A 24,438-nucleotide genomic window follows, 5' to 3' on the forward strand; every position below is an offset into this window, starting at 1 on the left:
TCAGACTATAGTTGAGGCTATGATATTGTAACTCTGCACATCGATTCCATTTCCCAAGTGTTATTGAATGTATAATGACAATATTTGTTTAAAATATCTCCGACATTAGATTTATCAGCAAAAACAATTGTATGATTTCATTGACTTACTTTCACTTTTCATTCTAAATGTAGAATGTCAGACAACATTTTAAATTTTTTACAGCAAGCTATTCCTTCACTAGCAACCATACCATTTTCAAGCTGAATTGTAGCTATTTCAGTATAGTCTCCTTTCTAGCTATTATACAGTTTGCTTAATGTTTGCAAGGAAAGTGAGCATATCACCTGTTTGACTGGTTATAGTCAGGTACACTTTAAAGTATTTGATTGCTAACTTACCAGTTTTAATTTATGGTGACCAAAAATCATGCTAACATGAACTGAACAAAATTGTGCTTCTCCATTTTTTATTTTTTGTCATCATGAGAATTATGAATGGTAACAAGAGCCTGTAATAGCCAGAGTAATAGAAACACACAGCTGTAAGGATTGCTTACCTATTTGTATGTATTAGATACATTATACCTATTTGTATGTATTAGATACATTATACCCATTTGTATGTATTATATACATTATCGGAATGTTGAAACTATCCATGTGTTGAACATCTGTAAACCCATGTATGTGTTTGCTCATCAGGTAAATTCGACATTTTATGTTCCAATACCCTGGCTGCATTAGGGGATTGACCATCCTTAAGGGCTATAAGGGCAATTCCATTCCAGTATACAACTGTAAACTTAAATGCCTACTTTTGAAGCATGGACGCAGGAAATATATGATTTTTTTTATATGTCTGTTGATGAGGTGAAGGGGTAAAAGCATGTGATGTTCCAGCCTGTATGTATGTATGTATGTATGTAGTATGTATGTATGTATGGATGGATGCATGCATGCATGCATGCATGGCACATGTATGGCACCAGTGCACATTAATGGCTGTATGGTAGCATTTGACAGTAAAAGTACCATAAGAAATACCACCAAAAATATAGCTAATTTTAATTTTTGTGAAATCGACCTTTATTTCCAGCCCAATTGTATGATAAGGCCATCATGGAAGAATCGAGGTTCACTCTACACAGAGTATGGTGTATCAATGAGATGTGTGAAACATGACCAAAGTGGCTCGGTGAGTCTTGAAATAACTATCTGTATATCATTTGAAGTTCAGTGGTTCCTAACTCTACAACACCTCATTATAGCATAGTCACTCATATGAACATTATTCATTTGTCCCTAACTACACCTCATTATAGCATGGTCACTCATATGAACATTACTCATTTGTCCCTAAATACACCTCATTATAGCATAGTCACTCATATGAACATTACTCATTTGTCCCTAAATACACCTCATTATAGCATAGTCACTCATATGAACATTATTTATTTGTCCCTAACTACACCTCATTATAGCCTAGTCACTCATATGAACATTACTCATTTGTCCCAAACTGCACCTCAGTATAGCTTAGTCACTCATATGAACATTACTCATTTGTCCCTAACTACACCTCATTATAGCATAGTCACTCATATGAACATTACTCATTTGTCCCTAACTACACCTCATTATAGCATAGTCACTCATATGAACATTACTCATTTGTCCCTAAATACACCTCATTATAGCATAGTCACTCATATGAACATTATTTACTTGTCCCTAACTACACCTCATTATAGCCTAATCACTCATATGAACATTACTTGAAGTACACGGGTCACTGATCATACAAGACCTCATTATAGCACTGTCACTCATGAATATCATTCTAAATACAATGGTCCTTAACTATACAGCACCTCACTATAACACTATCACTCTTATTAATATTGCTCAAAGTAAACTGGTCCCCAACTATACAGCACTTTTCATTTTAGCACTGTCACCCTAAGTACACTGGTCCCCGACTATACAGCACTTTTCATTATAGCACTGTCATTCTAAGTACACTGGTCCCAAACTATACTGCACATCATTAGAGCACTGTTGCTTATTAATATCACTCAAAGTACACTGGTCCCTGACTATACAGCACTTTTCATTATGATACTATCACTCGAAAGTACACTGGTCCATGACTAGACAGCACTTTTCATAATAGCACTATCACTCAAAGTACACTGGTTTCTGACTATACAGCACTTTTCATTATAGCACTGACACTCTAAATACACTGGTCCCTGACTATACAGCACTTTCATTAAAGCACTATCACGCAAAGTACACTGGTCCCAGACTATACAGCACTTTCATTAAAGCACTATCACGCAAAGTACACTGGTCCCAGACTATACAGCACATTTTATTATATCCCTATATCTTATGAATATCACTCAAAAGTACACTGGTCCCAGACTATACAGCACTTTCATTAAAGCACTATCACACAAAGTACACTGGTCCCAGACTATACAGCGGATTTCATTATAGCAATATCACACAAAGTACACTGGTTCCTGACTATGCAGCACTTTTCATAATAGCACTATCACTCAAAGTAAACTGGTCCCTGACTATACAGCACTTTTCATTATAGCACTATCACTTACAAATATCACTCTAATTACACTGGTCCCTGACTATACAGCACTTTTCATTACAGCACTATAACTTATGAATATCATTCTAAGTAAGTACACTGGTCCCAGACTATACAGCAGTTTTCATTATAGAACTATAACTTATGAATATCACTCTAAGTACACTGGTCCCTGACTATACAGGACTTTTCATTATAGCACTATCACTCTTTCGTGAGCATTGGTCTGGCACAAGATTAAAATAATAATGACATTTTCATTTTACATTAAAATTAAATTTGAAAATCTATGAATCACATAATTAACTTGTGAGAGTTTGCATTACTCAGATGTGAAATTTGCCAGTAAAATTCTTGTGATGTAAAGTGAGATTATGAGAATGGCCTGGTATGTTAATTATGTATGTGGAATTTAAAAGAATCCATTTTGGATGACATTTTAAAAAAAAATTGCTATTGGAAACTTCTAGTAAGGTCCGTAGCAGGTGGTAAGACATACATAATTTGATAGAAGTTATCTTTCAAATACATAAATTGTGAAACTTTACTTGTCATGGGATGTCAGTAACAAGTGTTGCATATTGTATTATTAGGGTCAAGATCATGTTATCAGTGTTCTCCCTACACCAGTAAGTCATATCAGAAAGAAATATTCCCAAAAACTTATTGTACATTAGATTCATGTATGTGCAAACTGCTTGACAGGTTGAATTCTTCCGTTACAGAATATTGTTCTTCACTATCTTTCAAATGGGACAGCGGTGCTGAACTTCAGCTTTCAGAAGGAAATGTTCTTTGTGCCAATAGTCTTCATTTTGAAGGTAATTGTGATTCATAAGTAAAACCAGAACAACTTGCACACATTCAAACAGTTTTCATGTCTGCCTTTACTAGTGAGAACATGTACAACAAGTTTCAGTTGATGCATGTGCATTATGGTGCTGGATGCATCCATCTTGTATATAATTGTAAGGCACTGTATGATTGGGTAGATGTCAGAATGTGTGGCTATAAATGTAATGCACTATATGATTGGGCAGATGTCAGAATGTGTGGCTATAACTGTAATGCACTAAATGATTGGGCAGGTGTCAAAATGTGTGGCTGTAAATGTAATGCACTGTTTGATTGGGCAGGTGCCAGAATGTGTAGCAGTGAATTTAATGCACTTTATTATATACTCCTTTTATTCTCCATTAACTTTACATTGTCAGAATCGTGCAGTATTTTATGATACTGAACACTTTGTTATTGCACACATGTGCACAACATGTGTGTCTAACAATAGTGTATTAGGAATTACTTTGTAAACAAACCATGTACACTCATGTAGTAGAATTTAGGTTTATTAGATTTGTTTGTGAATAAACTAAGACTGCTGTTTTTTTGTCTGCTTAAAAGTAGAGATGATAAAGTGAACAATGTGGATGAGTTTACTGAGTCACAAATGAAACTTTTGAACAAGCAAATGAAGGAACAAGATAATCACACTGTCAACAACAAATGTGAGAGATGCAGATTGAAAATACCATTCTGATCATTTAAACAGTTATTTAGGAGAAATGTGTTTCGTTAATGGAATGGTTCAGACTATGACCAATGCACTATGGGGTATATCAAAATAGCAGAGAAAAGCATACTAAGGGCAAGGGTTATCACATATCTATCAGACACATACCATTTTTTATACATGAAAGTACTAAATTTGTGGGGAAAAAATGCAATTGAAGGTTTTGGTAGAAAAGTAAGGGCCTCAGAGCCAGTAAGCCAAGATGACAAAGAATTCTTATTTCTGCTGGCTGAATGGATAGTGACACACCAGCTGCTTTGCAGTTTCCTGCGTTAACTTTTTTGATACAGTGTTTCAGATTTAGGCTAGCGATAGATGCCATACAGGTCATAATATAACTGGGGAGCATGCAAGTGACTGGGCATAAACATGTCTACATTAGCTGGAAATAAGAATGTCCAAAAATATACTTATATTTTTGCACCTTGAATATCTACAAAATATACTTTCTTAGTTCTGCAAATCCGAATTACATGATTTATGTCATGGGTTCTAAAGCTTGATTACACATATCAATATTTATACTGTAATTTATTTTTCTGTAATTTTGACTGCATTCCGAATGCAATAACATTCTCCTTACTGCACTCAAAATGAAATGATGGTGATAATTCCACAGATTCTTTTATCATTAGAATTGAAAGAGTTCATATTTTCCCACATTATGATTCCAAGCATTCAATGACAGAACAGAAAAACACATGAAGCTGAGTCAAGACATATCCCTCCCTGCTCAAATCTTTTGTGGAATTAACACAGATAATGATTTCAGGTCCTGCAGAATTGAGTAGAATCAACAATGAAAAACAAAAAAACAAAATCAATTCCAGATGAACTGGAAAAACTTGGCAATTGTGATTCATTTACAGTATGACTCTAAATTTCAGTTTTAAATAGACCATAAGTGACAATTCTTTTTGAAAGTGATGTCTCGTGCGACTAAGTTCTGATTTTGCAGGGCGGATTTGTTTTGTGTATTGATGATACTACGCTTGTGTATTTATTTTGGAATACAGCATAAATTCAGTTATTTTGTTTCTTGTAGTGTATTTTTTATATAGTTAAGCCTTATGTTGAATAAGAAAATAAGCATATAATAAAAAGGTTACTGAATTTGTATGGGAAAATATGAACTCATTTTGTCAGATGGTTACTGCACTCCCACAGGTCATGCAGTATCCATCCAAAAAACTTATTCATATTTTCCTATACAAATGCAGTAGGGGCCCTGAGTGGCCGAGTGGTCTAAAGTGCTCTCCATTACAGATCACTGCCATCTCACCTCTGCATGTGTGGGTTCGAGTCTTGGATTCGGCCAGTGTGGGTATGTGAGAAAGCTTGCCAGTAGCTTCTCAAGAGTCGGTGGTTCTTTCCAGGGATTTCCTGGGTTCTTCCTCCACCATTAATACTGGCCGCCATGCATAGCCTATCATGTGCTGAAAAATGGCGTTAAACCCTACACCAACAACAACAACAACAAATGCAGTAACCTATAAATATGATTGAGTAGACATCAGAATGTGTGGCAGTGAAATCTGTGATACACTGTCAGAAACGTTGGCATCCTTTTCATGCCATGATAGTTGGAAAGGTTGGCATCCTTATGATGTCATGATGTTGGACACGTTGGAGTCCTTATGATGTCATGATGTTGGACAGGTTGGAGTCCTTGTGATGTCATGATGTTGGAAATATTGGCATCCTTATGATGTCATGATGTTGGACAAGTTGGAGTCGTTATGATGTTGGAAACATTGGCATCCTTATGTCATGATGTTGGACAAGTTGGAGTCTTTGTGATATCATGATGTTGGAAATGTTGGCATCCTTATGATGTCATGATGTTGGAAATGTTGGCATCCTTATGATGTCATGATGTTGGACAAGTTGGAGTCCTTGTGATGTCATGATGTTGGAAATGTTGGCATCCTTATGATGTCATGAAGTTGGAAATGTTGGCATCCTTATGATGTCATGATGTTGGAAACATTGGCATCCTTGTGATGTCATGATATTGGACAAGTTGGAGTCCTTGTGATGTCATGATGTTGGAAATGTTGGCATCCTTATGGTGTCATGATGTTGGTAATATTGTCATCCTTGTGATGTCATGATGTTGGAAATATCTGCATCCTTATGATGTCATGATATTGGACAAGTTGGAATCCTTGTGATGTCATGATGTTGGAAATGTTGGCATCCTTATGATACCATGATGTTACCTGTAACATGATTCTACATATAGTAAGTACTTTTCAAAATTCTGCACAAAATCTTATACGTGTTCAATGGTGGATAACACAATTTTCTCTATATCTTTTAAGAGGATATCATTTTCTGTATATGTCAGATGTGGATAACAAGTTTTTATATTTGTTAGATGGGGATAACACTCAAAGTACACTGGTCCCTGACTATACAGCACTCATTTTTAAAATAGAACCATAGTAGAAGAAGTCTTGGATCTGCATGTGCAAATTGGGCTGTTTCTTTTAGGTATGGACTCGGCATAGACATATTTTCTGGACAAAACCACTTACCTATTTCAAATCCACATGACATTGGTCATCTATTTCATTTTTGGTAACTTTTTTTGTAACTCAACCAGAGAGTCATTATTGATCACCGTGTGACAGTTGCTAGACCATGGTGACCTCGTTTACTGTATTTTAAAGCAAACTTTGCAAATATCTACACATGAACGTGTAGATCAAGTTTGTATGTCTCTATCATATGTGGAAAGGGTTTATAGTGTTATTCTTCTTTGTACATCTATAGTGTTATCCATCTTTGTCCATACGTCTGTGGTGTTGTCCATCTTTGTCCATACGTCTGTGGTGTTGTCCATTTTGATTACATCAGTTGCAAATTTCATTGGATAACATAAAAATTACTTTCATGGTACAGAGAAAAGTAATTCCTTTACAAGCATATACATATATATTAAGGACACCTGTATAAATGACAAAGTGAAGATTTCACTGTTACGGAAAGGACACTCGTCCATACAGGACATTATTTTGCTTATCCCTTGAGTGTACTATATAGGCAGGGATCTCTGTATGATCTTTCAAAAACTTATTTTTTTAGGCTCTCCTTGATTCTACAGATAAATATATTTATGATGAACTGGCAAAAGGAAAAGAAAAGAACTCTTTCTACAAGGGGTAAGTTTGTTTGTTTCCTGTATCACCAAACATTGTGCTGCTTAACTTCAAAAATTAGGTAATGACTTTGGAAAGTTTCATCTTTGAGTTTACCAGTTGTATGACATTGAATGGGTGTACAAATACGGATTGTAAAGGACTTCAGTTGTATGACATTGAACAGTTGTACAAATACGGATTGTAAAGGACTTCACTTCAGATACAAAATTGATATGGTTTCACTACTCAATTGTTTATTGTACGCCTGCATAAATTTGTGAAGTAGATACCAAATTTGACATTTGGGTTGATATTTAAAAAAGGAACAAATGAATGCTTTTGCTGAAAACAATTTGTCATACTTGCTTTAGACTATCTTTACCTGTTTATGCAAGCATCTCTTGAAGTCTGATATTGAGATGAATATTTTACTAAAGACTGTATGTACCATCTCTTGAAGTCTGATATTGAGATGAATATTTTACTAAAGACTATGTACCATCTCTTGAAGTCTGATATTGAGATGAATATTTTACTAAAGACTATGTACCATCTCTTGAAGTCTGATATTGAGATGAATATTTTACTAAAGACTATGTTCCATCTGTAGAAGTATGATATTGAGATGAATTTCTAATATTTTACTGTTGTTACAAGTCTAGGTCTAGGCTCTTACAAAAAGTAACAGGAAAAAAGTAAAGACAACAATCTTTGTAAAATTTAACAAATAATTTATTTCTCTAGAATATCAAGTGAAAAATGTGAAAAAAGAACTTAGTTTTACGAATCAGATCCAAAAATAATCCAAGAATTAAAAAACAAAAATCTTAGTGATAAAGTCCTGAATGAAACTGTGTTCAAATCCCAATGAAATCCCAAATGGAAAATGATAACGTCATTAATAGTCAGCAAAGTGCTGCATTGTCAACAGTCTCTTGTTGAATCACAGAAAATATTATTCCAGTGTTTTTAATATTCTGCATAAATTTTGATAAATTTCCTTGTCCAAGAATTAATTTAGAGCACTAGTATTTCCAGATAAAAAAAAATCACTTGAAATCCAATAATTTGAAGAAAATAAAATCTCAGCCCAAACTGGACACAACAACACAACTTAATGTGTCAAAAGTTGAAAGCCCACTGACTACATTTATACAAAACATTAGGTATAAGGCTAACTTAATGCAAAGCAGATTCCCATATGGATGTCAAGAGTTCAACCTTCCAGAAGAAATGGAAGTTTGCTACATGAAAATTATCATGTATTCCCAGTACGGCCTTAACTGAAAACAGTGCTTCTTACTCTAGGAAAGAATATAAATTTTGTTTAAAAAAAAGTTGTTTACCACAACTGCATTTGTTTCTGAATCAACGTCAGAAACTAGATACAGTGTTTGTATTATTATAACAGGTCAAACAGAACTGAACTGAATTCTGGAAAATGTCAAATCCAGTAAACAAAGTTACCTTACAATAGCATGTAATGGAATAAAAAAATTAAAACTAACAAACAAATAATTAAATTAAATATAATAAATAACACTGAGACTGTCTGTAACATCTGTAGAAGTATGATAATAAGATGAATTTCTAATATTATACTGTCAACTGTCTTCGTCATTTCATGAATTATAATATTGAGATAACTTTACCATCTCATGTAGTATGATAGCCTTATGATTTCAATGCAGATTTTTATTTTGGAATGGCACGTTAGGTGAGCAAAAATGGCTTTCTCACTTTGGTGCTGAAATGAAGGAAAGTTTTACCTGTCAAACTGTCTTCTGGTTTCATTTCCAGAATTCCCAAATTTAGATACTATGAGCTTATTAAGACAATATGGGGGAAATTGTACATCAGATAATGGGGGAGTGAGCCAATTCAGAATTGTAGCCAGTATTGAATTTTCATTAATACTGTTTTTGTTAATGTCATATATCATGTTTGGCAGATTCTGATAATGAAAATGAATATTTACAATTGTGAAAAGTAATGAAAGCATAGGCTTAACTGATGGAAGAGCTTATTTTTAAGAGAAATAACATGGCAAGAGCTTCTGAATGTCATTTTGCAGTGAGAAATAGACGCTTGTATGTCATATACAATTTTTGGTATCCAGTAATTTTGCTCCAAAGTTGTAGCTGATTACAGCAACTTACATTGAACATGCTTCATATAACCTTGAAAGATCTCCATGGATTTTGCCCATAAACTTATTGAATTTATTAGAGGGAATAGAGAACTTTAAAACTGATTAAAATATGTCACATTTATATTGAGACGTTTTGCTGTATATATTGTTACATGTTTAGGCTCTCATAAACAGTAACAAGAAAAGAGTGAAGCCAACAAGCTTTGTAAAATGTAACAAATAATTTAATTTCCTAGAAAAACACGGTATAAACGAGGAAAAGAACTTTTGGTTTTAAGAATCAAATCCAACAATAATCCAGGAATAATCCAAGAATAAAAAAAATTACAAGTCCTAGTAATAAAATGTTCTAATGAATTTGAGTTCGAGTCCTGATGAAAATCCAAAATGGAAGGCAATGACGTATGATATAGCCAGTTTAGTACTGATGTATCTACAGTTCTTTGTTATACCATGGAAAATAATCCGGTCTTTGAATTCCGATAAAAATTTCAATAAATGTCTTTGTTCAAGAATTCTGTATCAGCACTTAAATATTCTCCAGGGAAAAGAATTAATCTCTTAGAATCCAAATAGTTTGAAGAAAAATTAAAAATGTAACTCCAACTGGTCACAACAGAAAAAAACACTTTGATTCTAAGTTTTTAAAAGCCCAAGTGAGATTATTTCTCAAAACATTGGTATTAAACCTAGCTACTGCGCAATACAGATACATGTATGAGGGTCACGTGATCACTTTATAGAACAAGGTAGAAGCTTTACATCACGTACTCCCAAGACAGCCTCGATTTCACTCTTTAAATCACAAATTTTGAATGAATAAAAATTGTTTACACCAACTGTTACTAATTCTGTATCAAGGTCAGGAACTGGGTCAGCATAAAGATACAAAGTTTTATTTTTAGGCGTTTATGAAAAACAGTCATGTCAAACTAATTTCTGGAAAATGTCAAATTCCAGTAAACAAAATTACATTACTGTAACATATAATGGAATTAAATAATTTTTTTTAAACTAACAAACAATTAAATTAAATCAAATATAAAATTAAATAAAATATACATAACAATATATTGGTAACAAAATATGAAAAAATGAATACAAATGAATAAAATTGGATGGAACAAATAACACACAACACTGTGGTAGATAACAAAGTAACATTGAGATGGGGTTCAGTATTATGGCCAAAAAGTCCTGTTTGTGAATCCTATCAGTGGAGATAAATTTGTACCAACAATGATAACAGTGTCAATGATATTATCAGCAGTGTCAATAATATCATCTTGCCAGGCCAAAAAGTCCTTTTTGTTAAGCCTGTCAATGGAGATAAATATGTACCAACAATGATAACAGTGTCAATGATATTATCAGCAGTGTCAATAATATCATCTTGCCAGGCCAAAAAGTCCTTTTTGTTAAGCCTGTCAGTGGAGATAAATATGTACCAACAATGATAACAGTGTCAATGATATTATCAGCAGTGTCAATAATATCATCTTGCCAGGCCAAAAAGTCCTTTTTGTTAAGCCTGTCAGTGGAGATAAATATGTACCAATAATGATATCAGTGTCAATAATTTCATCTTGCCAGGCCAAAAAGTCCTTTTTGTTAAGCCTGTCAGTGGAGATAAATTTGTACCAACAATGATAACAGTGTCAATGATATTATCAGCAGTGTCAATAATATCATCTTGCCAGGCCAAAAAGTCCTTTTTGTTAAGCCTGTCATTGGAGATAAATATGTACCAACAATGATAACAGTGTCAATGATATTATCAGCAGTGTCAATAATATCATCTTGCCAGGCCAAAAAGTCCTTTTTGTTAAGCCTGTCAGTGGAGATAAATATGTACCAATAATGATATCAGTGTCAATAATATCATCTTGCCAGGCCAAAAAGTCCTTTTTGTTAAGCCTGTCAGTGGAGATAAATATGTACCAACAATGATAACAGTGTCAATGATATCATCAGCAGTGTCAAGAATATCATCTTGCCAGGCTAAATAGTCCTTTTTGTTAAGCCTGTCAGTGGAGATAAATATGTACCAACAATGATAACAGTGTTAATGATATCAGCAGTATCAATGATATCTTTAGCAGTGTCAGTGATATCATCCTGCCTGTCCAAACAGTCCTTTTTCTCAAGTCTGTCGATGGAGATACATATGTACCTAAAAAGTGTAAATGATATCGTCATCAGCAATAGTGTTGTAATTTCATATTCAAGTTTTTGAAAGACATAAGTGGTATATGATTCATACAGTCCATCAGTTTCATTCAAGGACTTTTCAAAGACTTCAAGAAGTTTTCAAGGAATATTTTGTGGAACAGGACTTCAGATAATTTTGAGAACTGTTGAGTGTACATTAATCCATAGTGCCAACAAATCTTCAGCTGTCAAGTTCAGTTTAAAATATAATTGGTGAAAATATTTTTCAAAAATGTTCCCACAGAGATAAAATATGTATATTATTGTAAATGTTGACATTGGTCCTTGAATTTATGTTCCCCACTTGGCATGGATTGATGGGGTGGGGGGTCATGGAAGCATGATAAAATAATTATAATTTTAAGAAAGCTGAAAAATAGGCTGCTTGGTAAAGGTTTTACTTTTTTCACTGTTTCATTTTTATTTTGAACAATTTTGTTCACTTGTTATGTTCAGTGTTTCACCATTAATATGTTCACTGTTTCAGCTGTATTGTGTTCATGTTGCGTCAGGCCTTGGGAGAGGGTCTAACCACCAGAAAGTCAGTCAACCAATACATAGGTGAAAGGTTCCGCATAAAACTTCAGCTGCCAGAGTGGTACACAGATGAGGAAGTTGGAGATTTTCTTATAAAGTAAGCAATATGTAGTATTCAGTGACTTTGTTTTTCTCTCTCCTTCCCTGCCTTGCAGTTAGTCTTGTCCATCCATCCATACTTTGTATTTTCAGCTGTGTATCCTGATCAGCTTGTTAGCACAGTTATGCTAAACATTTTGATACAGGCATTAAAATTTGGTACAGTATGTTTGTATGTGTATTTAGTAGACCTTACTAGCTTTCTGTGCCAGGATAGCAATTGTTCCATGTAAAAAAGAGCAACAAAAAATACATGGACTTAAAATGTTTTATGAAAAGTTGCTTAAAATGACTATTCAAGAAACAATGGACCCAGGCAAATGAATTTTCTTAGTTTTGTATAGCTATGCAAAAAACACTAGACCCACATGAGTGAAATTTGGTTAGCTTGCCATAGCTATGCAAGAAACACTAGACCCTGGCAAGTGAATTTTGTTTGTTGGTATAGCTAAGTAAGAACCACTGGATTCAGGCAAGTGAATTTTGGTAGTTTGGTATAGCTATACAAACAGCACTAGTTTCAGGCAAGTGAGTTTTGGTAGTTTGGCATATAGTAATGCAACAACCACTGGATTCAGGCAAGTGAAATTTTGGTAGTTTGGCATAGCAGTGCAACAACTGCTGGATACAGGTAAGTGAAATGTTTTGGTTTGCTATAACTTTAAGATGTTTTTTTGTAGCATTTTAATGTATTTTTGGAAGATACATTATGGGTTTTTGTTTACTTTTTTAGACTTAGGCCCTTTTAGACTCCAGAATGGTATGGACAATTTACAAATGGATCTAATTTATAAACACAAAGCTAACTTTACAAGCACCATTTTAATTTAAACACAAATTTATTTTGCAAACACAGATCCAAATTACAAACACAAATCTGTTTTACAAAGACAAATATATTTTACAAAGACAGATATATTTTACAAAGACAAATCTGTTTTACAAACACAGATCTATCATATTCTCATTTTTGTCTTGCCTGAATAAATGTAATGGAAACCAATACATTGCTGTCACATTAGTTTCTTTTGTCTATTGATCTGTCTACAGCCATTGGTTACAGTTTCTCAGTTTAATTGGTCATTATTGCCTGTGTATATAACAGTGTATTATTATCAGTTTTGCCACATAACTTCAAACAGGTGCACTAATCTTACACAATTATTCGTTATGCAGAAAGCTCTGGACCTAGGCGTGGCCTCGAGTGGCCAAGCAGTCTAAAGCACTCACTGTTACAGATCACTGCCATCTCACCTCTGCCTGTGTGGGTTCAAGTCTTGGGTTTGGCCATTGTGGGTATGTGAGAAAGCTTGCCAGAAGCTTCTCGTGGGTTGGTGGTTCTTTCTGGGGTTTTCCCAGATTCTTCCTCCACCATTGATACTGGCTGCCATATATAGCCTGTCTTGTGCTGAAAATGGTGTTAAACTCTACAACAACAACAACTGGACCTAGGCAGGTGATGTTTGGTGTAAGATTATCATGGCATTTAAATAAATTTTTGCAAGATATGTATTTTTACTGTTTCTAGACTCCTGTTGGTAGAGGTTGGATGCTCTTGCATTTCATCGACCTCTTACCTATTTTTTAATTTTATTATTGTCATGTGGTGTATTCAGTGGGAAAAGGAAATTTTTTGGCAAATTATTTTTCTCTAGAATACCTACCAAATCACACTACTATCAATCTGCCCTACTCTTCCGACAAATGTGAGCATCCTGTTGTTGGTTTTATTCCAAATTAATATGGTAAACAGATGTTATATGGGTAACCATGTAGTGGGGGCAAGGGAAGTCATTTCTAAGAGCTACTCCACTCATCCAAATCATTATAGATGTTAAGACAATATTTCATCTGTTATGGATGGATGGATTTGGGAGGGTTGGTTTTTTTCCTGTTCTCAGAGAAACATAATTTGCTTTATAAAAAAATCTATTTTCAATGGTTTTCTTTTTCTCTCTGTCTTGCTTGCTGATTCCAGCTGATTGATATGACCAAATCAGTTTGTTTTTCAACATTTACATGAATGTATGATGATCTGAATGCTTATAATAAATGTGGCACTAAATAAAGTAGGACTTACACGGAAAGCTCTTCAGAATGCTTCCATTACAAATCCCTATGTTCCATTAATTTCATTAAAATTATTGCTTAGAAATATTAAGAAAGTTCAAAAACAGCCAAGTATTGACAGCCAAGTAATGACAGCCAAAGCACATTGGAGTTTTGTTTTGATTTTGGAGTTGGGGTCAGACGCATTTCCTATGGTATAGGTATACAACTTGCCCTTCATGTTCTGATGGTGACCAATACAAACTTGTTTCCACTGATTTAGAACAAAGTGTAAATGTGGTTTTGTGGATGAACTTGAGGCTATTAAATTATCAGGGCTTGTTGACCAATACTAGTAGCTGGCTAGCAAATTCCTGACCATGTACTGATTTCTTATTTGTTTCTTTATTTCAGAAACTGTGTATGTAACCACTTGGAATCCAATGTTGATAAGTTCAACATTTTAGTGTGAGTATTTCGGGATTCAGTTTTTATTAAGTATTTTGTTTTCTTATGTAATAGTGTAGAACATGATACAGTATTTTCCGTTCGTTATTAGATGAGAATTCTTTATTTCAGACTGCATTGTCCATACATATAAAGTGTTACGATTCTATGCTTTTAAACTAAGTAACAGAAAAGGGTGAAAAGCAGCAAGCTTTCAAAAATTCAACAAATAATTTATTTCCCTAGACTACAAAGTGAAAATAAGAGTTAGTATTACAAATTAAATCCCAAAATAATCCTAGCATTATGGACACAATGTCCTAATAATTTAAAGTCCTGAATAAAATTCATTAGAAGTACAAATTAAATCCACATATGAAGGTGATGATGATGATGATGATGATGATGTGTCTTTGGTAGCTTGTAGAATGTTGATGTGTCCACATTCTTATGTTGAATCTCGGTAATGTATATCCAGGTTTGAATTCACTATAAATTCCAATAAGTGTCTCTGTCCAAGTATTTTATCAGAGCAGTTTTGTATTTCCAGGTAAAAATCACTTGAATTTAGTAATTTGAAGAAATAAATTCCAACCCAACTGGACACAATATATGATACAACCTAAAAGTGCTAGATCTTAAAGCATAACTCAAAACTCCTCTGTTACAAGATGATATAGTTCTCTACTTGACCTTTGGTCACAATTAGAATTTTCTATAAAAAAAATATCACCTAATGGAAAATAACCCTCTAGAATGATCCTGATGTTTACAAAATAATTTTTTTAGTTATTATTAGAAACCAGAACCTGGACTATGTCAAATACACTAAGGAAATTCAAAAACATTGACCTGGATCCAAATAAACATACTTATAATAATTTTGATTTTAAGCCCATATACATAGAGAATAGTTTAGCTATGTATTAGTTGTTTACAGAATTAAAATTCAATTCAGGTCAAGCAGAAATGAACTCAGTTTTGGACAAGGACAAGTCCAACATACAATGTTACATTACAGGAGCATGTAATGAAAAATACCAAACAAACAATGTAAATTAATTATATATAACAAAAGTTAAATATAAATAAAAAATAAAGGAATTTTAAATATAAAACATCATAGATATCTAAGGTACAAATTTACAGACACTTCTACAACTACAGACTGTCTGGCATTGTTAAGAATGAAATTATTTAAGACATTTGAAGAGTAATTTCTTCCATCTATCTATGAGAATTTAACAAATGTCATAGAGATTTCAAGATACAGTTTTTACATTACTGTTAGATAGTCTTATCATCATTGAGTGTACATACTTTCTCATTACTTCCTCAAAACTGAATACGTTATGGTTTGCAAACGTGTTGGAGGCACTGTTCCACCTAGGAAGACCTAATAGAAAACAAAGACTGTTATTATAACCAATAACTAGTTTTCATGTCATACATTCACTAAATTTTGTCCACAGAGAAGCACAGTACACTGTGCAGAAATAAGATATGAATAATCTAATTTTGATATTCAAAGAACAATTTCTAAATTTACTTAGAAGCATGTTTGTTCAGGTACAATAATTCTCATTCCTTCGTCATCTGACCGATTGTATTTAAAATATGACCCAAATATATATAACTGTTGACATACGTAAGGGCATGGTCATTAAGATGGACAGGGAGATATGGTAATGTTTGAAAAAGATGAAAAACCATGCATAACGATTTTTGTATATTATTGATATCATTCTTACATGCATATTGTTCACATGTCTTTAATAATTTCCTTAAACCTGTGTCAGAATGATATAGCAATGTCACAGCAGCAGCAAGCCTAAAATTGTTAAGAAAATACATTGGTGTAACCCCATGTGACACTGACCTAGCTTATGATTTAACTTGTGTGTGTGTGTATATATATATATATATATATATATATATATATATATATATATATATATATATATATATATATATATATATATATTACATAACAAAGGGGAAAGAACACCTCCCAGCCTCACTCCATTGGTTCCATGGAAGAATCTGGATATTACACTTTCCCATTGCACATAGTACAATTGTGTGCCATACCAGTTAACTAAAATATGAACTATGTAGATGGGTATTTGAAGCTTGCGAATATTTCCCCATCAGTGCTATATTTCAGTAATTATTTTATCTAGTGTAAAGTATGTATAGTTGAGTAAGACCAAAATTTGGATATACTTATACTTTGCATTGAATTATTTAGGTTGCATTATTTGAATTATATGTTACTTTTCTCTGCTTTTAGAAGCAAAGATTTAGTTGTGTTGCATATGACCAGTCTAGTGGTCGCTTGTTAAAATCAGTCCATGATGATTTTCTAACAGAAGTTTGCACTTGTCGAAAGTGTGATTTTATATAGAAAAATGTGGACCTTTTTATTGTACAAGTTTGCCATTGGTTTCCTCATCTTGTGTGCCTTTTGGGCAAGGTGTTGGGTTTTTTGCAACGTCTTTACCTTTTGTTTATCATTATTACATGTATATTATTACTTCAGTTGGGAGAAAAGAGTTTCCATTAGAAATATTTAATTTGAAGTGAATTGTGTATGCATATAAGACACATAGGCAGACAAACAAGCCATAAGACAGGCTTAAAAAACATGAGAATTCACATAGAGCTCCCTTAGTTCACTTGGTAATTATTACCACCTGCTTCTGTTTAGGTACATGACACAGAAACTCTTTGCATTTGCAAAAGGTGAGTGTGCAGCAGAGAGTTCAGACAACCCCATGAACCAGGAGATTCTTCTTGGAGGTCACCTCTACCTGATGGTGCTTAAGGTTAGTCATCTTCAATAAAGGTCATTTAGACAGGGTCATGGTCAGTCTTACTTGGTGAAGGTCAGCAATGATTAATCAAGGTCAAGCTTAGTTGTACAAAATTTGATTTGTTTATATTGACAGACAAGATTAAATGCCAGATTAACTCCTTCATTGTTGGTAATAAACATGCACATAATAAGAGTGATATTGCTAATATCTTAATTGATTTATGTTAATTTAACATCTGTAACAAAAACAAAATAAGTGGCAGTCATGAACTTGGTTATGGTTTGGTTTAGAACTTTATGGCACACAGCAGAAGTAGGTTATTTAATCCTGAGGCAGTCGGAGTATAGTGCCTTGCCTAAAGACGGTAGCAGTCCCAGGCTGGTAGGATGGTATGATTAAAATATGCACTTTTCAGATATGAGTCTGGCACACTTGCCACTGAGCACCTATGGCTCCCACATGAACTTGGAGAAGTTAAAAACTTTACAGTGAGAGATTCCTAAAGACATCAAATGCTTTTTTAACTTCCATTGTAATAGATAGCTTTCAGGTGACTGAGATTGATTTTGTAAAAGTCGAGGATATCATTCATTGGGTCCGTGTGTTGGCATCCGTTAATCTTGAGAGACGATAGAAGTGTGCTCATGAGAGATGTCTCGGTTGGTGGTTGTGCAGTGTCTGCTGTGGCTATGTAGCCCAACATGGGAGTGGCAGTCCTTGCTGCACTTGAAGGTTGGGTCTGGTGTGTGTTGGAGCTGCTTCTTCTTCCTCTGAGATTGCTTTTCGTCAGCTAGCAAGTGTAGCTTGTCCTCGCCAGCTTTCAATACAGTGATCAGAGCATGTCGCCAGCTGGGCCTGTCTAGAGCAAGCTCTTCCCAGGTGTTGACTTCGATGTCAAGGGCTTTCATGTCATGCTTGCAGACATCCTTGAAGCGGAGATGTGGCCGTCTGATCGACCTTTTGCCAGAGGCAAGTTCCGAATAAAGAAGGTATTTGGGGATCCATCTGTCACCCATCCTACGTACATGGCCCAGCCATCTGATGCAACATTGGCAGAGGAGTGTCCATGCTGGGAATCTTGGCACGTTCAAGCACCTCGTTATTTGTTACTCAATCGCTCAAGGTGATCCCAAGTATGCATCGGAGATATCGCATGTAAAAGGCGCTCAGTCTTTTCTCTTGTGAAGCATACAGAGTCCAGGTTTCACTGGCATACAGGAGAGTGCTTAACATGCAGGCATGATACACGAAGATCTAGTGTTTAGAGTCAGCATGCTGTTGTTCCACACTCTCTGCAACAACCTGGAGAGAGTTTTTCATGCCTTTCCAATCTGCTTGTTGAGCTCAACATCGAGCGATAGGTTGTTGGTGATGGTAGAGCTGAGGTACGTGAACTGACTGACTACCTGAAGTTCGTAGTTGTTGATGATGATGCTGGTGGGGGTCCATGTTCTGAGCCATCATGTTTGTTTTCTTTAGGCTGTTGATCAACACAAACTCATTGCATGCATTAGCAAAGCGGTCCAACAGGTGCTGTAGCTCAGCTTCTGTGTGAGTGGCTAGGACAGTATTGTCTGCGAAGAGCATGTCCCTTATGGTTGCTTCATGCACTTTGCTCTTTGCTTTTAGTCGTGCCAGGTTTAACAGTGTGCCATCTGATCACATGTGCAGGTAGATCACTTTTGTGGATGTCCCAAAGGTGTGCTTGAGCAGGACAGCGAAGAAGATGCCAAAGAGCGTGGGGGCTAGGACTCAACCCTGTTTCACTCCGCTGCGGATGTCGAAGGGGTCGGACTTTTAGCCATCGTACTGCACTGTGCCTTTCATGTCATCGTGGAAGGACTGGATCATGCTTAGCAGCTTTGGAGGGCATCCAGTCTTCACCGGGATTGTGAAGAGTCCGTCTCTGCTGACCAGATCAAATGCCTTGGTGAAGTCTATGGCTAGTAAGAGGGGTCTGTGTTGCTCTCTGCATTTCTACTGCAGTGGGTCCAAGATTAGGATTAATTGGTCCTCTCATGTCAGAGACATTTGTTTTAGTTGATCTTAGTATCAAAATGTTATTTGCGAAAAATGCAAATATTATACCAATTCACCATCTTGCCCAAATGTAGATATTGGTGACTAATTGCCAGTATCCAGACATTGTACACTATACAAACTGATTGGAAAACATGTTCATAGTTTTTGTACAACCAGTATAAATGGATGTCCCTTATTACATCCAAACCTATCAGCTTTTCAGTAGAATCATTCATGGAAAACTCCATTTTACTCCTTAGCTGATAAATGAATGTAAGCTTTAGATAAAGTAAATTTGTAGGTGTTGCTGTTGTTGATTTGAAGAGGTGTTTTACCTGTTTTTTACTTGAATTTAAAAAAAAAAAGTCTTCCAGTTTAATGCTAGCTTAATTAAATGGTTCACATTATATTTATGTGAAAGAACACCACATGTATTTACTAATGGTATCCCATGTGAAGTCTATCAAGGCTCAATTCTTGTTCCTTTATTACTTTTGGTATTTATAAAGGATTTAAAACAGTCTCCTAGAGTGATCTATATGAAGATAGTAAATATGTAGATAATAAGATATTACATTATTTGACATGTATGTTATAGTTGTTGTCTAATGTTGGAAAGCACTTAGAGCTTCTAAAGAGTAGGTGCTATACAAAGGCCTCATTATTATTATTATTTTTATTTTTATTATTATTATTATTATTATTATTATTATTATTATTATTATCATTATTGTTATAACATAACTTGGTCTGAACACACATTATAACATAACATGGTCTGAACACACATAACGTGGTCTGAACACATAAGACATTAGTTGACATAACATAACATGGTCTGAACACACAAGATACATTAGTTGACATAACATAATATGGTCTGAACACACAAGACACATTAGTTGACATTAAAATAACATGGTCTGAACACCTAACAAGAATTTAGCAAGAAGATGAATTCAGCCTTTATACGTATAACATATTTAATACATTCATCATGGAGATTTATTCTTTGTTTCAGCAATGTTTTCTACAATATCGACAATATTTAGTTTCCTGGGGATTTCCAGTTGTATTCACTTGTTTGGTCCAAAATTCAGTTCTAATCATGGAGTCGTCTGTGGATCAGAGTGATATCACATGCATGAGCCGTGTTTCTTCTTGATAAAATAAGATACTGATTTTTGTTAAGCAAAGGAAATTTTGTAAGGCAGTCACATATTACCTACATGTAATTCTGTCTAGGGTAATACCGTAGATCTCCAAATGGCCGTAATTGTCAAGCTTGGCCATTCTGGGGAGTTTGAATTATTGTTTACTAACTTGACATTTCAAGTGTTGGACATAAGTTTTTTCTTATGCAGTTTGTCACTCATTATGCATTGTTTAGACACTCTAAAGTCTATGTAGCTGTTTGGTCATTGTGAATTCCCAGTTGTCTAGACACTCTAAAGTTTATGTAGCTGTTTGGTCATTGTGAATTCCCAGTTGTCTAGACACTCTAAAGTTTATGTAGCTGTTTGGTCATTGTGAATTCCAAGTTGTCTAGACACTCTAAAATTTATGTACTGTTTGGTCATTGTGAATTTCCAATTATCAAGACACACTAAAGTCTATGTAGCTGTTTGGTCATTGTGAATTCCCAGTTGTCTAGACACTCAGTTTATGTAGCTGTTTGGTCATTGTGAATTCACAGTTGTCTAGACACTCTAAAGTTTATGTAGCTGTTTGGTCATTGTGAATTCACAGTTTCTAGACACTCCAAAGTTTATGTAGTTGTTTGGTCATTGTGAATTCCCAATTACCAAGACACACTAAAGTTTATGCGTCTGTTTTGTCATTGTGAATTCCCAGTTATCTAGATGCAGTAAAGTCTATGTAGTTGTTTGTTCATTATGCATTCTCAATTGTCTAGACACTGTAAGGTCTATGTAATTGTTTGTCCATTATGTATTCCTAATTGTCTAGACACTTGTAAGGTCTATGCAGCTGTTAGGTCATTGTGAATTCCCATTTTTCTAGACGCTGTCAAGTCTATGTAGTTGTTTGTTCATTATGCATTCTCAATTGTCCAGACACTGTAAGGTCTGTGTAATTGTTTGTCCATTATGTATTCCTAATTGTCTAGACACTTGTAAGGTCTATGTAGCTGTTAGGTCATTGTGAATTCCCATTTGTCTAGACACTGTCAAGTCTATGTAGTTGTTTGTTCATTATGTATTCCCAATTGTCTAGATACTGTAAGGTCTTGTAATTGTTTGTTCATTATTTATTCCCAATTGTCGAGACACTGTAAGGTCTATGTAGTTATTTGTCCATTATGTATTCCCAATTGTCTAGACACTCTAAAGTCACAAATCACAAGAAAGAAGCTATTTGAAAGCTTATAATCTGGACTTATAAAAATCCTATAAGCAAAGTATCTGCTCTAAGTTTTGTACCATAGACATCATATCAGTCCCTTATGCCATGTGCTTTTTTAACTTTATTGTGTGGCAATGTGTCAACACTTTATCATCAGATATTTAGAACACATTATGTGTAGCCTGGACCAGATTTTAACGAAAGTGTTGCTAATAACAAAAAGACACGTTTATCAAGGGACCTGATAAAGAAAACTTTACCATGGGACTTAATAGGAAATTCCCATCAATTAAGTGTTTAGTGTTTTCAAGGTAGTAAATTGCTTGTTTTCAATTAATAAGTTTTAAAATTAGAGCTGAATAAAATATTCTTGTTGGGTAAAATTTTATGGTGTAGTTTTTGAAAGAAATTTTTATAAAATAAATAGTTTGAGAGAAAAACTTTTAAGCATGGAAGCAAGATAATACAGATAAAACAATAGCAAATCCAAAACACAAAATAAAAATTTTATGTGTATGTAATAATGAAGTGTTTAAATAATGTATTCTTTGTTACAATATTTATACCTCCTATGAATATTTTTATATTCATTTTCATAGTATTAGGTCCTCTTATTTTAAGAAAAAACAGTGCAACAAGAGTCCATAGAATTTCAGGATCATTGGGTAATACATTTCATTCAGATTGAAGCAAGAGTATGTTGATTCCTTGCCAATAATGAAGAAAACTCAAGTTAGGCCGTTAACACATTTGGGATTTTGCTAATTAAAACAAGTCACTCTAAGAAAGGCAAATTGTGAACTGTGTATACATTTAGAAATTTTGGTAAATGTTGTAGTCTTCATTGCAAAGAAGAGTGGGGGAAAAGACAGGGGCAGAAGAACAGTCTGAGAAGAGTATGGAAAAAGAGAGGCTGAAGGGCAGTCTGAGAAGAGTGGGGATAAAGAGAGGCAGAATGGCAGTATGAGAAGAGTATGGAAAAAGAGAGGCTGTAGGGCAGTCTGAGAAGAGTGTGGATAAAGAGAGGCAGAATGGCAATATGAGAAGAATGGGGAATGATAGAGAGAATGAAGATTAGTCTTAGCTAGTTAATATGAATTTAAAATTGACTGGACATTTCAGTTGAATAATGCTTATTACCCAACCTCTCCATCTGCTTTCAAGCAATGCACATCAGCAGTTTTGTATTATTCATGCTCTGATCTTGCTGACAAGTATGAAGGATGCATGCAGTAGACATAATATGGCTGTCTCTTGGCCAGTCATTCAGTATCTATGCAGTACATATAATATGGCTGTCTCTTGGCCAGTCATTCTGTATCTGTATAGTACATATAATATGGCTGTCTCTTGGTCAGTCATTCTGTATCTATGCAGTACATATAATATGGCTGTCTCTTGGCAGTCATTCTGTATCTATGCAGTACATATGATATGGCTGTCTCTTGGCCAGTCATATTGTATCTATGCAGTACATATAATATGGCTGTCTCTTGGCCAGTCATTCTGTATCTATGCAGTACATATAATATGGCTGTCTCTTAGCCAGTGTCTGTGCAGTACATATAATATGGCTGTCTCTTAGCCAGACATACTGTGTCTATGCAGTACACATAATATAGCTCTTTCTTAGTTATACACTGTCTATGTAGTACATATAATATGGCTGTCTCTTAGCCAGTGTCTGTGCAGTACATATAATATGGCTGTCTCTTAGCCAGTTATACTGTGTCTATGCAGTATACATAATATAGCTCTGTCTTAGTCATACACTGTCTATGTAGTACATATAATATTGTTCTCTTATTCAGTCATACTGTGTCTGTGCAGTACGTTTAATATGGCTCTTTCTCTCTTAGCCACTCATATTTTGTTTATTCTGAACATATTTCTCTTTTGGTGAATTTATATCAATGCAGTACATATAATATGGTTTTCTTATTTAGTCATACTGTGTCTGTGCAGTATATTTAATACAGCTCTCTCTTAGCCAATTCTACTATATTCATATATTACATATAATATGGCTCTCTCTTAGCCAGACATACTGTTTCTATGCAGTACATATAATATAGCTATCTCTTAGTCAGTCATACACTGTCTATGTAGTACGTATAATATGACTGTCTCTTGGCTAGTCATATATGGTTTTCTTATTCATTAATACTATATCCATGCAGTACATTTAATACAGCTGTCTCTTAGCCAGTAATACTATATCCGTGCAGTACATTTAATACATCTCTCTTTTAGCCAATGATACTATATCCATGTAGTACGTTTAATACAGCTCTCTCTTAGCCAGTAATACTATATCCGTGCAGTACATTTAATACAGCTGTCTCTTAGCCAATGATACTATATCCATGCAGTACATTTAATACAGCTTTCTCTTAACCAATTATACTATATCCATGCAGTACATTT

At 34.5% G+C, this 24,438-nt stretch overlaps 1 protein-coding gene across 1 annotated transcript in view; it reads left to right on the top strand.

Annotated features, from left to right (window-relative positions):
* The window catches only part of LOC149786164 (DNA-directed RNA polymerase I subunit RPA2-like), a 182,786-nt gene that overhangs the window by 44,464 nt on the left and 113,884 nt on the right, over nucleotides 1–24,438 (top strand). Inside the window, exons 8-13 of the mRNA XM_089976517.1 lie at nucleotides 1,078–1,176; nucleotides 3,321–3,416; nucleotides 7,256–7,332; nucleotides 12,162–12,308; nucleotides 14,774–14,827; nucleotides 17,517–17,634. Of these exons, the coding sequence (XP_089832643.1) occupies nucleotides 1,078–1,176; nucleotides 3,321–3,416; nucleotides 7,256–7,332; nucleotides 12,162–12,308; nucleotides 14,774–14,827; nucleotides 17,517–17,634 (591 nt within the window). The remainder of the gene's footprint in view (nucleotides 1–1,077; nucleotides 1,177–3,320; nucleotides 3,417–7,255; nucleotides 7,333–12,161; nucleotides 12,309–14,773; nucleotides 14,828–17,516; nucleotides 17,635–24,438) is intronic.

Source organism: Sinohyriopsis cumingii, chromosome 12 (assembly GCF_028554795.1).
Source record: "Sinohyriopsis cumingii isolate HCF-2022 chromosome 12, ASM2855479v2, whole genome shotgun sequence".
Classification (NCBI taxonomy): Eukaryota; Metazoa; Mollusca; class Bivalvia; order Unionida; family Unionidae; genus Sinohyriopsis; species Sinohyriopsis cumingii.